The following is a 17,652-nucleotide window of genomic DNA, read 5'->3' as shown; positions in this document are numbered from 1 at the left end:
TTGAAATGCCCTGTAACTTTTTTTTAAAACCATTTTGCGTGGAAATCTTTCCCAAGTATATTGCCAGCTTTCCTGCCATATTCAGCAATGCACATTGAACATGATTTAATGTCTCAGGATGATACAGCCATTGCAAAAAAGGGATTATACTGTAAAGAGGCTTTTTCAGCCGTTTAGGAGTGTTGGCCTCTATTCAAAATGGCCCTTAGGTATTCTACATCTGCTGTTCATAGTTTCACAGTTTTCTGTCTCTTTCTTGCTCTCTGCTAGCCATTCCTTCCTCCTGCCAGTGGGTAAATCTCCAGAAAGTTCTCCCCACCCTTTCAATAGGTAGATCCCAGGGTCCTGTGTTCTGGGAATGGCGGTTGTTGTTCAGTCACTCAGTTGCATCCAACTCTTTGCGACCCAGCTGCATGGACTGCAGCACACCAGGCTTCCCTGTCCTTCACCATCTCCCGGAGTTTGCTTAAACTCATGTCCATTGAATTAGTGATGCCATCCAACCATCTCCTCTGATAATGACATTTATTATCAGTGTTTGTGAATTAAGGATGGTTAAGCTCTGAATGAAGATCTAGAGGGATTTCTTTTGTGATAGTAATTTCAGTTCAGTTGCTCAGTTGTGTCCGACTCTTTGTGACCCCGTGGACTGCAGCATGCCAGGCTTCCTTGTCCATCACCGACTCCTGGAGCTTGCTCAAACTCACGTCCATTGAGTTGGTAATGCCATCTAACCATCTCATCCTCTGTCGTCCCCTAGTAATTTGTAATTTGGCTGCTTCCAAACTCTTCCGTGTTCTCACCTGTATCCCAGAGAACTGAGAGAAACAGAGAGGTGGCCTCCAGGCAGGTAGGGTTTCACAGTCTGGAAGCGTTTCCACACCCAATGTAGACAGAGACAGGATCAGCCCCTTCAGTTCTCACATCAGACAGCTGAGGGACAGAGAGGTTAAGAAAGACCAGCATGATGAGGGTTCAGGATGCCATGTTTTCGGAGTTTGAAGAAACCAAGAAGCTTGGGAGGGCAGGGTGCTTTCCCTGAAGTCTTGAGGGCTGATCTGTTGGTTAAACAGGTGATAGGTAGGCTTGTGCTGGGCTGTTCCAGAAGGTGGAACTAAGGATTGGGGGGGGGGGGGCAGTTACAGAATAGGTGGAACTCAGGTGGTGAACATCCTATACAACCCTAGGGTCAGAGGCGAGGCAGATTCAGATGGTAGGATGGAACCAGGAGGTGCAAGGGTGAACCGCCTTCTAAGATCCCACTTTGAGCTCCCGTAAGGTGGATTCCGTGGCCTGTCTCCAGTCTGTCAGTCGGTGACAACTGGCAGAATAAACCAGGAATGGCAGGAGTGCTCAGTTGCTCAGTCATGTCTGACTCTTTGCTTCCCCATGGACTGTAGCCTGCCAGACTTCTCTATCCATGAGATTCTCCAGGCCAGAATACTGGAGAGGGTTGCCATTTCCTTCTCCAGGGGATCTTTCCAATTCAGGGATCAAACCCGCGTCTCTTGCTTTGGCAGGCGGGTTCTTTACCACTAGCGCCGCCTGGTAGAACTGTGACAGCTTTCTCACTGAGCAGCAAAAAGCACCTGATTGAGTTCTGGGCCTCTGGGTTCTGAGGTTGATTAGTAATGTCTGCCATGAGCTTGGACGTGGAAATTAAGCACGTATGCTGTCTGATTGCTTTTCCTACTTCCATGCTTGCTCCCAATCAGTATCTTCTTGGGCCGCCGTTGTGTGTATTCTAGAGATAAGTTGCTCCTCATCAAGCCTTTTCAAACTAGGACTCCAGAGTGTCCTACCTGCTTTCTCTGCCAAGGCTTTCATTCGCTTCTAAGGGCCAGAAGCTCATCTGCTATTTTGATGGGGAACTACATCAGAAGCAGTTATGGGAAAAGAAATCTACTCCCTGGGTGCAGCAGCTTCTTGACTTGGTCTACCTGCTCCTGCCTTCCCCTGGCAACCTGTGATCACAGCCCCAGGTTGTGTTTCTTAAGGGCATGGCTGGTGGGAGGAAGGACTGAGCGTGGTGATGGAAGCTGGCCCTATGGGAAGGGCTGTGATAGGATGTCTGAGGGTGGAGGGTGTGGGCAGAGGGATTCTGCCTGAGGACAGGAAGCCAAGAGGGTGGTCCCTTGAGAAAGGGATGTCCCCTGCATCAGAGGTGGGGGAGGTTAAGGGTCATTGCTCAGTCATCAGGTTGCCCAAGGCTTTGGGAACAAAGACCCCTCTGGGTGGCCCTAACCTGGAGTGAGGGGCAGTTGGTGACAGGGCAAGTGTCCCCAGTGGACGTGACCTGGGATACAGAACATTGTGGGCCTGTGTTCTTGTGTGTAGTAGAAATGGTGGTCCTAAGGCCACCTGCCTGACTCCCTTACCGGTCATTGTACAGCTCAAATGGGGTCGTGGGTGGAAAGTACTCTGGGGGGTACTGTCCAGGTATAGTCACCCACTCAGCTATTCAGCTGAGCTCCCGTGGGGCTGCCCTCTGAGGCTGCGGTGGGCTCTGCAGGCAGGAGAGAGGGGACCTCAGGCCTGTGGGGCTGGTGGCAGAGCAGGACCGGGGACCACCTCTGGGATAGAATGAAGCCTCTCGGTGTAGTTCACCCCAGCTGGGAAGGACTGGGCATGGGCAGCTGAGGGCTGAGAGAAAATTCTCGATGTCCAGGCACTGGTTGAGCTTGTCGAGGTCTCCCGCCTCTAGTTGGGAAGGCTTTTGCAGTCCCCCTGGCTCTGGGCAAGAGGCTTTAATCTAATTACATGCTTTATTTGAGCCAATTTGTTTTCCAATCCATCTTGTTCAGCAAGAAGAAAGAGCATGCTGGGGACTCCTGGCACCCTCTTGTTCCAAGTGGGGAAGAGGGGCTGCTCCCCGCCTCATGAGGCTGATGCAGCCCCCCGACCTCGTCCAGCCTGGTCACCCCACCCCCAAACCAGACTGCAGGCCACCCTGCCCGGCAGGAATGGGACTGGGGCAGGTTGACCCCTTTCACAGTCTGGGCTGCAGAAGGGGAAAAAACCTGGCTTGCTGGTCCCCCTTCCTGAAGGCCCAGCCCAGCTTGTCTGTTCCATCAGCTACTCCCTGCCTATGCCCTTTGGGGGTCCCAGTACTCCAGGCAGGACAGGCTTCCAAGGCAGCGGCCTGGGAAGGGGCTGCACCTTCCCACGAGGAAAGTCCCACCCAGCTCCCACCCTCCCTGGCCCCTCCTACCAGGGCTGCCCTCCTAATCCCAGGCCTGGGATGTTCAATACTTTCATCATAAGGCAGCGGGTTTTGAATCTCTGTTATTAAAGTCCAAACAAAACACCAAAGCCCTTCCAAAGTCCCTGGAGAGGGAAGGCTTGCCGGCTCCCGCTGTCCTGCCCAGGCGAGGAGCTGCTCTCGCCAAGCTGCGGCTTTTTGTGTTTCACAGCGTTTTCCAGAATTGTCTTTTTCCGCCCTTCAGAATCCTGCTTCAGGCCTTTGCTCTCCTGCTGTTTACACAGACTCTGTCCTCTGGGCGGCTTCTTCCCCGGCAGGCCTGGGGTCTTTGCCCTTGGACTGGGACTGTGTGGGGACTGCTGGGGCCGAGGGTCACTTTGCCACATGGTGGGGGCGGCTGAGTCCCCTTCTTATTCAACAAATATTTATTGAGAGCTTGTAAGTGTCCCAGGCCCTGGGGAGGGCAGTGGATGGGGCAGTGGCCCCTGCCTTCAGGGAGGGAGGCAGACAATAAACAAACCATGTTGAAAAAGTGGGAGACTACACTGTGACAAGTCCTGGGGGTGGGAGACCAGATCCTCTCAAGATGGGTTTGCTTTTGGGGGCAGCCAAATATCAGTCAGTACATGTGACACACAGAGTGAGAAATTAAAAAAAAAATTTTTTTTAATAGGATGTGCCAAGAATGTAAGATTGGTTTTCTTGTGGCTTCTGAATTATAGAAAAATAATAACAGGTACCATTTTAAAGAGTTTGTTAGGCTTCATCTTGTTAGCACCTCAAAGGATTACATGCTCTTACCCTATTTAATAAATAAGGTATATGGGGAAGGAATCCAAAAAAGAGTGGGTATATGTATAGCTGATTCACTTTGCTATACACTTGAAACTAGCACAACATTGTAAATGAACTATACTCCAACAAAAAAAAAAATACAGGAGGATAATAAAAAATAAATGAGGACTCTGAGGTTCAAAGATATGCAGTCACAAGCCCAAGGACACACAGCTTAAGAGTTGAGAAGCCAATGTTTGGAGTTCCTCCGTAGCCTACCTGCTGACTGCTCCTCCATCCCATGGCCCTGATCCCCATCTGTTTTCCCATCTGTATTTTGAGATAGGGCTTCCCAGGTGGTTCAGTGGTAAAGAACCTGCCTGCCAATGCAGGAGTCTCTGGAGCTGTGGGTTCAATCCCTGGGTTGGGAAGATCCCCTGGAGGAGGAAATGGCAACCCACTCCAGTATTCTTGCCTGGACAGAGGAGCCTGGTGGGTTGCAGTCTGTGGGGTCGCAACGAGTTGGACACAACTGAGCACACACCCATACATACATACACATTCTGAGATAGGCCCTTCCTACCCGTGCACCAGGTTGTATCCTGGGGTGCAGGCAGAGGCAGTCTGTCCTACGGACACTCTACCTCCCAAAGAGAACGGGCAAAGCCCGCACATCCAGAGCTTAGGGTGCTGCTTCCGGTATCAGCTGCGCCTCCTGGCAGAGGCATCAGGACCACCCCCCCCCCGGCCCCGATTTCTGGAGTCACTCAAGCCCTCGCCAGCCCAAATCATGCCCTCTTTGTTGTCAAAGAGCTTAGCAGATTTAAAAGATGCCTGAATGCCCAGGCTTTCTCATGGGTGTCACCAGAATAATCGAGAAGGATGCTTGTCTTTTGTTTGGGGAGCCTGATTTGGAAGTTTGTCTGAGCAGTCTTGGTATCTCACAGGAGCAACTGCATTCAGCTTTAAAAAAAATTTTTTTTAATTGGAAGAAAGTTGCTTTACAATGCATTCACCTTGTTTTGCACTATGTGGACACGGGATTAGAGGGGACCCAGAGTTTACGGTTCCCATGTGTTCCGTGGGAGTTCAGTGGTGACCTCCCCGCACCAGGTGCTAGGAACCAAGATTCCAATTCCCCGCTGGGTGAGGAGGCAGACAGATAATTCTAGACCACGTCAAGAGTGCTGAGAGCATAGAGGGCACCCTGCTGTGCTTGAGGGCCCAAGAGGAAGGCTGGAACCCTCCGGTGGCTTTGCATTATATTTACACAGAATCCAAACCTTATCCAGCCCTGCCCTGCCCATCCAGCCGGCATGACTTTTCTTCTCTGCTCCTCCCCTCGCTCACTGTGTGAAACTTCCTGGCTTTCATTCAGACCTGGACTCAGCCAGGCTTGATCCTGCCTCAGGGCCTTTGCACAAACTGTCCTTCCTGCTGGAAACCGTCTTCCCCAGACCTTGTTGTCCCTACCTCCCTCACACTGTCTGGGTCTCAGTGCCACGTTACCTTCTCAGGGAGCTTTCCCTGACCCTCTGTCCCAGCCACCACTCACTCCTCGTGAGGGAAAGACAAGACAGACATACACCCCCACCCAGCAGTAGAAGCCCTAGGCCAAGGATTCAGTCCCTGGTCAGAGAGCTAAGATCCCATATGCCAAGTGGCGTGGCCAAAAATTTTTTTTTTTTTTTTTTTTAATTTAAAAAGTTAAGGACTTCCCTGGTGTTCTGTTGGTTAAGGGTCCATTTGCCAATGCCAGGGAACACGGGTATGATCCCTGATCTGGGAAGATTACACATGCTGCAGGGTAACTAAGCCCATGTACCACAACTCCTGAAGTCTGCACGCCCCAGAGCCCCTACTGTGAAACAAGAGAAGTTACTGCAATGAGAAGCCTGAATGCCGCAACTTAGAGTGGCCCCTGCTTGCTGCAACTAGAGGAAGTCTGCATCCAGCAGCGAAGACCCAGCACAGCCAAAAATAAATAAAGAGCATTTTAAAAAAGGAATAGAAATAGCACCTCGCTGAATAGGAATTGTAATGTCATTATGGGATTCCTCCCAGTCAGTCCCCATCCTCACTGAAGAAGAGACTCACCTCAGAATGCTGTTTAGCGTTTTTCTTCTAATACCAAAATGGTATATTCATTATCGTAAAGATAAACATACAGATAAGATGAAGCAGGAATATACAGAAACCAGCCACGATCCCGCCGCCCTGCATTTTGGTGCGCAGTGTATTCTTCTTCTAGAATAGAATTCAAACCCCTGCCATGGTTGAGAGGAACCTCGGGACCCCCATGAACCGTGCAGTCTCATCTCGGGCTGCCCAGCTCCCCCACCCCAAGCTTCAGACCCATCTTCTGTTGGTTCTTCAGGCCTGCCCAGCCCTTTCCTGGCCTGGCTGCATCACAGAGCTCCTCCCTCGTCCTCCTAGATGTAACTTCTCGCAGTGGCTTCACATCCAGCGTGGTCTCCACCTGCACCCCGACCTCCATCCTCTGCTAAGGCATGCACGCTGGGCATTGTCTTCATTTTGTGAGCGTCACTCTTCAGACTGTGGTTACACTCATGTCACTGACATGTTCTCTCCCGCTGTAAGGCCACCCTGACCATTCCATGAGCCACACCTAGCGCCTCCCAGAGCCAGCCATGTGGAAGTCTCTTAGCCAGACTTTGAAGTGGATGAAGGAATGATACGTTCTTAGAAATGGGGCTGCTGCAATCAAGGGGCTATGCTCTCCAGGGTTTTGACTTTCTATGGCAGTTACACTCAGGGAAGTCGGTACTGATTTGCACCCCAACCACATTATCTCAGTCTGTGTGTTTGCTTTGACACCTCCCTAGGCAAAGGCCTTACATTTCTGTTGATTAAAGTTGTGTTTCTTTGATTATTTGAGGATAAGCGTTATTAACATCTCCTTTTCTGCTTTCTCCCCTCTTTTGTGAATTGCCTGTTCCTCTTCTTGGAGTGTGAGGGTGCTTGTCTTTTCTTATTGATTCAGAAGAGTTCTTTATATATTAAAGACACCCACGCTTTGCTCTCTATGTTGCAAATAGTTTTGGTTTTCTCCCCAAAGCTTTACAAGTCACCTCATGCCAGTCCGTTACTTGGGACTGCCTCATTTGGGGTGACCTTGGCCTTTCTGCCCCAAAGTTCAATGGACGTCATGCTGTGGAGGCATGCAGGGCTGGGAGGTGATGGAGGGGGCGTAAGAGACCAGTATAGGCCAGGAGAGACCTGTGGGTGCTTGGGAGCTGTCTGTGGGCTCCGGCTGTCTCCCGGGCAAAGTGCTTGTGGTGGGGGTGCTCAGAAGGTGGTCTCCCCAGGGGGAGTGGGTCAGTCACCTGCAACCTAGGACCCAGAGGGTGAAGGCTGGTTTGGAGGGAAGGGCCTTCTCCAGTCATTATGAAACCTACAGATACCCTCTGCATGGGAAAGTGACACACACAGACAGCCGGTCTCTCTGGCCTGCAGAGTTCCAGGTGGCTTTGTGGATCCAGGTCAGTCAGAGCCAAGACTCTCTCTGGGCAGACTGGCCTCACCTGTCTTCTGTCACCTGTTGGTGGGCAGAGTGGCCCTGCCCCCTTGAGCTCTATCCCCAGCAGGGTTGGGAGTGGAAGGGGGGTGGGGGTGGGGGGTTCCAGGAGCCCCTCCCCAGCACCCAGCCAGCAGAATCTAAAACTGCCCCCGCCTCCAGGCCTCTGCCTGGGATAGACCCCAGTGGCTGGATGTCTCTCGCTTTTTGCTCCCGCCACCCACCTTCCCGAGCCGACAGCCCAGAAGCAGGGGAACCGGGGTGCTGCCAGGAGTGAGAACCTGGCCAGCTCCCCGCCCTGCTCCAGGGGCAGTACCAGCTGCAGCGCCCCTGGCTCCGACGGCAGGATGCCGGGTGCCGCCTGCCATATGCTCAGAGTTGAGCCTCGATCCGGCGAGCAGCCCTGCCCAGCGGGACTTTTGGCACCTGGGGCACAGGAGGCAGGGCAGAGGGCGAGCTACCCAAGGTGGAGGAAGAGGAGGGAGGGGCCCAGCCACTGGGATAGGGCCTGCGTGGGGCGGCGGGGGCTCCCTGCTCCGCTCTTGGCTGCCGGTTGGTCAGGGGAGCAGGTGGGGGGAATAAAGGGAGGGTTGGCTGCTCTCAGGAGGAGCCAGGATGGGCCTGCTGCGAGCCACAGATGGCGGCCCTGGGTCTCTGCACTCTCCCTGGGACAGAGCACGTCCGGGTGGAGATGGGCGGTGCCAGCTCTCCTTCCTGGCAGCTCCCCTCTGCTTGGGGAGGAGGGTGCAGTGAAGGGTGACCCTGGTGCAGCGGCCCTGGCAGACCTTCCAGTATTCCCTGCACACCCTTGATTCTAGCCCCGCAGGATCCCTCGGAGGGTGGGGGGCGGCTCCCTGCTCCCTTCTTCCTCCCGTGCAGAGCAGGGGGCGGGGCCTTGGGTCCAGAGAGAATGGGGGCCTTCAGGGCATAAAATATCAGACCTGATTAATCAGTGAGGCCGACCAACGGGTCTGCAAGTTCTGTGTGCATCTAAGCTCACGGCCGTGCTTACTTAAGATCAAACCATACGAAACTGCTTTTTTCTTTTAAAGTTGAGGAATGATCGATTTTTAGGCACTTTTATGTGGTTCATCTTATTAGCGTTCCCTCTTTTTCTGTTTTCTAACCAAAGAGAGTGAAACATCCTTTAAATGTTTGCTTGGAGTCAGCCTCTGAAACCATCTGGATCCAGAGATTTCTTAAGATTCTTTATCTATTCAGATTGGGTATTGCTTCTTTAGTTCACTTTGGTCCCTTATGTTTCCCTAACAAGGAATGCGTTTCATTCAGATGGCCAAGATTTCAGCCCAAAGCTGTATACGATAGCCTTGTAATTTATAAAATCTTCTTTAGGTTGTAGTTATACCCCTTTCTCATTACTTCCTAGTGAGTCTATTTTCTCTTTTATTCATTATTAGACATAACGGTGTTTTGTCTGTGTGTGTGTGTATGTGTATGTATTTGTTGGTTTGGGGGCTTAACTGAGGTTCAATTCTTGGGTATATTTATAAATTTGAAGCTTTTTCAGTATCCTACTGTATTAATTTCTACTCCTGTTAATAATTATTTCCCCATGCCTTCTTTGGGTTTTATTTTCCTTATATTCTAACTTCTAGAATTGAAAGCACTTCATTTATTTTCATTCTTTTTTGTTTAATAATAATATTTATTACATTGTGGTCAGGAAATGTGGCCTCTGCAGTTTCAGCTCTTTGGAATTAATTTAGCATTCTTTTACTAGTTATGTATTTCTGTCTGTTCCTTTTTGTATTTCTCAAGGTTTTACATATTTCAATAAGACATAATAAAAAACAAAAACTTTCTATTACTTTTGAACTTCTTTGTCACCTAGTGACAAACTTACAACTTCTTTAACAGTTGTAAGCTTTTAAAGAACTGCTTTAATTTTGTTCAAGTCTCTTTTCAACAATCATTTAATGTTTCAAAATTAGTTTTTCAGTAGGGGTGTTGAATCTGTTTACAGTCATTGTTTTGCCTTTACATAGTGGCTCTTCTGTGATCTGAATTTATCACAGTTGCCTTTTATATTTTCCAGTTTGTGTTTTCTCCTGTCTTATTACTTATACCCATTTCTTCTCTTCTCTAGTGTTTTGTGGTTATTTTGGGGGTTTTCAAAAGCACTGCTTGATCTAATAGCTCTTATTTATCAGGGTCAAGCATGCAATAGCATCTTTGGTGTTCTACTTACTGAAGACAAAGAGTTGTATTACCCACCTCATTCTTAGTTTTTGTTAATATGATCAAAAGTTGCAGACTAGATTTTATAGTTATTTATATATACCTATACATTGTCTGATGCTCCCTTTCAAACATTTTAAAATTATTCTAACCTTCGCCTTCACTTTTAGAACCATATTGGAACCCTCTTTATTTGCTGGTTTCTTTGCATATCACCAGTGTGTTTATTCCATGACTTTCCCCTCTTAAATTCTTATTTTTGATCCATTTCATAGTTGGTTGAAAAACATTCCCAGATATTCCTCTCAAAAAGGATACATGGTTAGAATATTGCATACTAGAGAATGTTTTTGGTTTATTATGGCCTGCACACACAGAGGAGAGTATAGCTAGGTATAAAAGTCTTGGGCCTCAAAGTTTTCCCTCCTCTCAACTATAGACATTGTTCCATGGTCATCTGGAGCTTTTTGTTGATGTTAAATCTGTATATATATATATTTTCTTTACCGGTATTTCATATGTTTTGCAAAGATGTATGTGGATGTGTTTGTCTCTTTTTTTCCAGAAATTAAGTTCATCCTTTCCTTCATATGTAGGTTGGCCTTCAAGCTCAGGAGTTCTCATTTTGGTTCAGTCTCTTTGGTTCTCATTTCTGTTCTATTTGGTTTCTGCTACAGTTTTCTCCCAGGCATCTGCCATCTGTCCAGTTTCCCTCTTCTGTCCCTATTATTTTCTCTTTCACAGTTTCCACATCTTTATTCTTTTTGTGAGAATCTCTCCACAATTCACTCCATGTTTCTGAATCCATTTCCTACAGTGTTATTTTTCTTGATTGCTTCCAAAGTTGATTTTCATTGTGCTCCTGGGCTTTTGGGTGTGGGTTTTTCTAGCTCTTCTTTTTCTCACGTGTCACCCTTTTTGTATCATCATGTGGCCTTTTCAGCATGACCTCGCCTTCCCTCATATCTTTTTTCTTCCTACTTCATAGAGGCTTTGTTTTTTAGAATATTTCATGACCCAGATAATCACAATGGTGTGATCACTCACCTAAAGCCAGACATCCTGGAATGTGAAGTCAAGTGGGCCTTAGAAAGCATTACTATGAACAAAGCTAGTGGATGTGATGGAATTCCAGTTGAGCTATTTCAAATCCTGAAAGATGATGCTGTGAAAGTGCTGCACTCAATATGCCAGCAAATTTGAAGAACTCAGCAGTGGCCACAGGACTGGAAAAGGTCAGTTTTCATTCCAATCCCTAAGAAAGGCAATCCCAAAGAATGATCAAACTACTGCACAATTACACTCATCTCACACGCTAGTAAAGTAATGCTCAAAATTCTCCAAGCCAGGCTTCAGCAATACGTGGACCGTGAACTTCCAGATGTTTAAGCTGGTTTTAGAAAAGGCAGAGGAACCAGAGATCAAATTGCCAATATCCGCTGGATCATCGAAAAAGCAAGAGAGTTCCAGAAAAACCATCTATTTCTGCTTTATTGACTATGCCAAAGCCTTCGACTGTGTGGATCACAATAAACTGTGGAAAATTCTGAAAGAGATGGGAATACCAGACCACCTGACCTGCCTCTTGAGAAACCTGTATGCAGATCAGGAAGTAACAGTTAGAACTGGACATGGACCAGCAGACTGGTTCTAAATAGGAAAAGGAGTATGTCAAGGCTGTATATTGTCACCCTGTTTATTTAACTTATATGCAGAGACATCATGGGAAATGCTGGGTTGGATGAAGCAGAAGCTGGAATCAAGATTGCTGGGAGAAATATCAATAACCTCAGATATGCAGATGACACCACCCTTATGTTAGAGAGTGAAGAGGAACTAAAAAGCCTCTTGATGAAAGTGAAAGAGGAGAGTGAAAAGGTTGTCTTAAAGCTTAACGTTCAGAAAACTAAAATCATGGCATCTGGTCCCATCACCTCATGGGAAACAGATTGGGAGACAGTGGAAACAGTGTCAGACTTTATTTTGGGGGGCTCCAAAATCACTGCAGATGGTGACTGCAGCCATGAAAGTAAAAGATGCTTACTCCTTGGAAGGAAAGTTATGACCAACCTAGATAGCCTATTAAAAAGCAGAGATATTACTTTGCCAACAAAGGTCCGTCTGGTCAAGGCTGTTTTTTCCAGTGGTCATGTATGGATGTGAGAGTTGGACTGTGAAGAAAGCTGAGCGCCAAAAAATTGATGCTTTTGAACTGTGGTGTTGGAGAAGACTCTTGAAAGTCCCTTGGACTGCAAGGAGATCCAGCCAGTCCATCCTGAAGGAGATCAGTCCTGGGTGTTCATTGGAAGGACTGATGCTGAAGCTGAAACTCCAGTACTTTGGCCACCTCATGGGAAGAGCTGACTCATTGGAAAAGACCCTGGTGCTGGGAGGGATTGGGGGCAGGAGGAGAAGGGGATGACAGACGATGAGATGGCTGGATGGCATCACTGACTTGTTAGGCATGGGTTTGGGTAGACTCCGGGAGTTGGTGATGGACAGGGAGGCCTGGCGTGCTGCGATTCATGGGGTCGCAAAGAGTCGGACACAACTGAGCAACTGAACTGAACTGAAGTCTGACACACCCATTCAATTACACGTTGCCTATGGCTGTTTTTGAGCTATGGCGACAGTTCGCATAGTTGTGACAGAGACCGTATGGCCCACAAAGCCAAAAATATTTACTGTTTGGCACTTCGCAAACAAATTTTGCAGATCCCTGGCCTGGCGTGACAGCCAGATTCCCATTCCAGCCCCAAGCTGGATGGCAGGGAATGCCTCCAGCTCCTTCAGTTCCTAGTCCCTACAGCCTTTTCTCTCAATTTGCTTCTGCTCTGTGGAGGTGGTGATCTTCTGTCTCCACTGCCAGCCTTTCGCATTCCCTGCATCAGTGATTTAGGTAAAAACACGAGTTCACGTCCACACTGCAAACACTGTCCTTCCTGTCTGTCCCTCCCCTTCCTTAAGGTCTCTCTGGACAGGGGCACCTCCATGGCTCCCCCACTCCCACCCACTTCCTGCCCATTTGTTTCCTGGTTGTTGGCTCCTTGTCATCTTCCCTATTTTTCAGGATTTTTCTGTTCATCAGACAAAGAGCTATGTCTTGAGGTAAAACCTGGACAGGTTTTCCTTGTTCTACCACCATCTGTCTTTAATTAATAGAGATTGCTCCCAGATTCCAGTGTTGGGTCATCTGTCAGTTTAGTTCTTGGCATTAGTGTGAATTTTCATTTTTTTTCATTGTTTTTATAGCTATTTTGGAACAAAACAAGGAGAGGAAACGTGGGTAACTGCCAAGTAGATGCCATTTTGAAGGAGTCAAAGATGCATTTCAAAGCTATGTCTGGTCCATCTTGAGGCAGTCTCTGTAGCTTTGTGTGTATTTGATAAAAGAAGAAAATGCAGGAACACTTCCCTTATCTGAGGACCTTTTGTCGACTGACCTCAGTTCTCTGGCACACACCCAGACAGTCTGCATGCAGCCAGAGAGCTGCTGCGATGTCAGTGCACTGAAGGTTGTTCACCGTACCTAGAGGACAGCAGTTCCATCTCTCACTCCAGGCCTGTTGACCCATGCTTTGCATACAGTTCTAACATGCTTGGTCTTTCTGCTTTCCTAGCTCACAGCCAAATCAGAATCAGCAAATCTGTAGGGAGTAGCGGACATGTGGGGGCTACCTTGGTGGCTAAGTGGCAAAGAACTCACCTGCCAATGCAGGAGACGTGGGTTCGATCCCTGAGTCGGAAAGATCCCATGGAGAAGGAGATGGCAACTCACACCAGTATTCTGGGCTGGAAAATCCCATGGACAGAGGAGCCTGGCAGGCTGCAGTCTGTGGGGTCACAAAAGGATGAGACATGACTTAGGAACTGAACAACAGTAACGAGGGTACTTTGACAACGACAAACACACTGACCTGATGAGAATTTCTGGCTGACAGAAGGGAAGGACATATGATCCACAAAAAATAAACAACAGCAAACCAGATACAGCTATAAATCTGCACATGTTGAGGCTGGCACCATTTCCTATAAGGGCATAGTGGCCCGATGTGGTCCTCTGACTCTGGTTTGAGTCAACAGTCACTCCTCTGAGCCTTTCCTCTTCCAGCCTGGGTCCTCCTTACAAGTCTCGAGTGCAGAGGCCCTGTCCCACCTCCCACAGCTGCAGACGGTTCAGACCATGGTTCTAACCCTGACTTCACATTGGCCTTACCTGGGGAACTTTAAAAATCTGGACATGCAGGTTATCCTTTAAGCCAGTGAAATCAGAATGTCTTGGGGGGAACCCAGGCATCAGTGTTTTCCTAAAAGCTTCTGGGCCATTCTACTGTGTAGCCAGGTAGGGAACCAGGCGGTTAGAATCACAGGCAGGGCTGAGAGCAGTGCCGCATGCCTGGTTAGTGCCCGTGGGTGGCTGTGGTTACTGGGGGACGGACTTTTGATGTTCACGAGGGTGGCTGTGATTGGTCTCACGGGGTCCAGAGCTGGATCTAATCAGGCAGTAATGGATGCCACACACTTCGAGGACAACCTCTGGCCCAGGTGGATACTTGGCTTTGAAGAGAAGAGCTGTAGATGCTGCCAGGAGGGAGCGAAGGGAGGAGGGGAAGCTGGAGGTGCCCGGCAAGGTCGTCCCAGGGGCCACCTGCCCTCCTGCCTGCAGTGCAGGGCGCACTTGGAATCAGCACCATGGTGCCTTGCTGAACTCAACTGTCTTGCCTATAGAATGAGAGTCATGGTCCCTCCCTCGAGGGACTGCCCAGAGGCTCGGAGGAGCTGGCGTGCTGTCAGGGGCTGCCTCCAGGGCCATGATGGGAAGTGGGGGTCTGGGGGCTGCTGAGATTCCACCCTACAGAGGAGGCATGGCAGATGGTTGACCAGAATGCAAGTACTGATGATGTGGGCCAAAAAAATAATAATGAAAAAGCGATGAGTGGGTTCAAGGCCATCCATGCAGTGACATCATCAGCACTGCTGGCATTTCAGTGCTTTCCCGAGTGGAGCAAGCAGGCGGGGATTCCATCCAGCTCGCTGGAAACGCAAGCTACTAGTGCACGACCTGGGTTCAGCCCCAGCAGTGGCTTTGCCATGAGCATCACCTGCCCCTGAGTTGGCAGAGACGTGGCCGAGAGTGGCTCTTCCCAGCGGTGAGGTACGGTGCCACGGGGTGAGGGAGGGGGTGTCAGTGGCGCTGACTGTGGGTTTTGGTCACTGTCACCTTGCGTCTCAACGTCCCCGGTGGACTGCAGGCCTCTCTCAGGATGCGCCACACCCCACCTTCTGAGAGGTCCTGACTCCAGTAGCCACCCAGCCATCAGGTGGCAGGAGGGGCTGACACTGTGGACTCTGGGGCCCCCGGGCAGGGCATGCTGATGGACAGGGGGTGGTCCAAGGACTCACACCCTGGGGAGCAGGAAAAGGGGCTGTTTTTCTCATTTCCTGAGACTGGTTCCTAATTGAGTGCCCTAATGGCAGGAGGGAGCTGCCAGGCCCATGGCTCCCAGGGCATCAGGATAGAGCTCTTTCAACTTTAGTCAGGACCCTGAAGGAGGCAGCCATCTCCCACGGGACCAAAGGCTGACTCTGGGGTGCTCTCTGAATATTCCTGCAGATCTAAGTGATGGTTTGGGGTGACAGGGGCCCCAGGAGGCCTGGCCTTGTCCTGTGCTCCCACACAAATCACTCCTTACTCCACCCTGGCCTGGGTTTTCCCCCTTAGAGTATGAGGGGCTGCCACCTGCTTCTGGAGCAGTCGTGTGTGTTTCCCCTTCACCTTTCTAGTTCCCTCGCCAGGACACACACCCAGCCCAATTCCAGCGAGTACAGTGACCTTCCATCTCAGACCCAAGTTCAAGGCCCAGCCTTGACTTGCTAGCTGTCTGGGATGCACTGGCAGGTGGCCTCTGATACCTAATCTGTAGAATGGGAGTAACCCCCACAGCTCAAAGAAGGGTTGTGAGAAGCCAGTGAGAGCTAGCGTGTTGAGTGGTTGTGCAGGGGGAGCTGGAGTGATGTATTGGGACTCCATGGTGGGCTGGCCATCATGCCAACAGCTGATGTGTGAACACGGATCAGGCAGAGGAACTGTATCACCTTATCTGGTAAAGAATTCGCCTGCAGTGCAGGAGACCCCAGTTCAATTCCTGGGTTGGGAAGAGTTCCTAGAAAAGGGATCGGCTACCCACTCCAGTATTCTTGGTCTTCCCTGGTGGCTCAGCTGGCAAAGAATTCACCTGCAATGCAGGAGACCTGGGCTCAATCCCTGGTTTGGGAAGATACCCTGGAGAAGGGAACGGCTACCCACTCCAGTATTCTGGCCTGTAGAATTCCCTGGACTGTATAGTCCATGGGGTCCCAGAGTCGGACATGACTGAGCAACTTTGACTTTCACTTTCAACTGAAGAGCTGGTGGGGAGAGGGCCTGGTGGGGCTGGTGTTGGAGGTCTGCCTCTGCTGGGAGGACACAGGCCACCCCTAGGGGAAGCAGGCCCTGGGGCCCCCCCACATCCTGCCTGGTTGACGCTAGGACGCCCCCGAAGTGATACCCTGCAGACTCAGGCCCAGCAGCCCTGCCTCTCAGCAGTGGCGGGGCTCATTAGAACTGAACTCTTCTTCGTGGGGCATTTTATTTGCACACTCCAGTAGCGTGGACACCAAAAGGGTTTTCTCCTGCTTCATGGGCTGCTAATTTTCTCTGTGACCTCTATTGTTGGGGCCTGACCCCAGCCAGAGGCTGCTCGCCATGGAAGCTAGCGCCTGACACAGACCCAGGGCGCGGGGCGACAATGAGGCCTCTATCGGCTTTAATCAGGCTCCGGGTGCATCTTAAGAACGGGGGAATTTGTGTGGCGCTCCGAAGCCCTGGGTGGCACAATGCAGGAGCCCGCAGAGTCCCCGTGCGGAGGCCAGGGGGGCCAGCGGGGGGTGGGTCAGGCGGGGACCTCTTTGTCCCAGCACTACTGGAGAGGGCCAGACCCTCCCTGAATGGCCGACCGGGCTTCCCGGCCTGTGGGTATCAGTGGCCTCTGGGTATTTAGGGAGGCAGCCGCCCACCCCGACCGCCAGCCTATTCTTCGCCTAATTAAGTTTTGTCTGTGCTCTCCCGTCTCCTGCAGACTGTGATTCCTACTGCAAGGCCTCCAAAGGGAAGCTGAAGATTAACATGAAAAAATACTGCAAGAAGGACTATGGTGAGTGAGAGCCCCCTTGTCCGGGGAGGGGGAGGGCACTATGTGACCAGTGGGGTGCAGGGGGCCCCGTGTGGGTGTTGGTCCCAGAGTCCCTGTGACCAGCCGGGAGCCAAGGGGGATGGATCTTGTGCCTGGGAATTTCCCAGCTCTTCCTCCACAGAGGCAGGGGGTGTGTGTGGCCACAGGTGTGGGGACTGCATTCTCCCCCTGGCCCTGCATCCTGGCCACTGGGGGCTCCTGGGCTTCACTCTGCCCCTAAGGGGCTGTGTGGCTGCAAATCAGTCGCTTTACCTCTCTGGTCTTCTGTGCCCTCATCCGTACTCATGGGCATTCAGCCTGAGGCTCTGTAACTCAAAGAGAAGTCTTCCAGGCATCAGAGAAAGGGAGAGAACTCCGTGGTCTGTTTAAAATGCCGATTTGAGGATTGACTCCACAAAACGAACCTACCGGGCTGGGTGAAGAATCTGCATTTTAAGCTGCTCGCTGGTAATTTTCATGCACCGGAAGTTTGACCAGAGCCTCGGGGATCACTGAGGGCCTTTTCAGTCGAGAGCTGGGGTCTGCACAGACTCTCTGCACTGCAGACCTCAGGCTCTCTTCCCGGGAAGAGTATCCCAGCTGCCAGTCTCTCCTGCAGCATCTACCCCAGCGCCCTGGAGGTGGGGGCCTTGCACCTCTCCTTTGTCAGGCGCTCCTCTGCCGCCTTCTGTCAGCTCTGCCCGTAGGAGGGGGGCGCCGGCTCTGTG

The 17,652-nt window shown here is 50.4% G+C and overlaps 1 protein-coding gene across 3 annotated transcripts in view; it reads left to right on the top strand.

Moving 5' to 3' along the window:
• NTN1 (netrin 1) overlaps positions 1 to 17,652 on the top strand; it is a 206,965-nt gene that overhangs the window by 172,107 nt on the left and 17,206 nt on the right. For all 3 annotated transcript variants that reach the window (XM_043474285.1, XM_043474276.1, XM_043474289.1), the window contains exon 6: positions 16,832 to 16,906. In XM_043474285.1, the coding sequence (XP_043330220.1) occupies positions 16,832 to 16,906 (75 nt within the window). The remainder of the gene's footprint in view (positions 1 to 16,831; positions 16,907 to 17,652) is intronic.

Source organism: Cervus canadensis, chromosome 1 (genome assembly GCF_019320065.1).
Source record: "Cervus canadensis isolate Bull #8, Minnesota chromosome 1, ASM1932006v1, whole genome shotgun sequence".
In the NCBI taxonomy this organism is placed as follows: Eukaryota; Metazoa; Chordata; class Mammalia; order Artiodactyla; family Cervidae; genus Cervus; species Cervus canadensis.
This window is presented reverse-complemented; position numbering and strand designations above follow the sequence as displayed.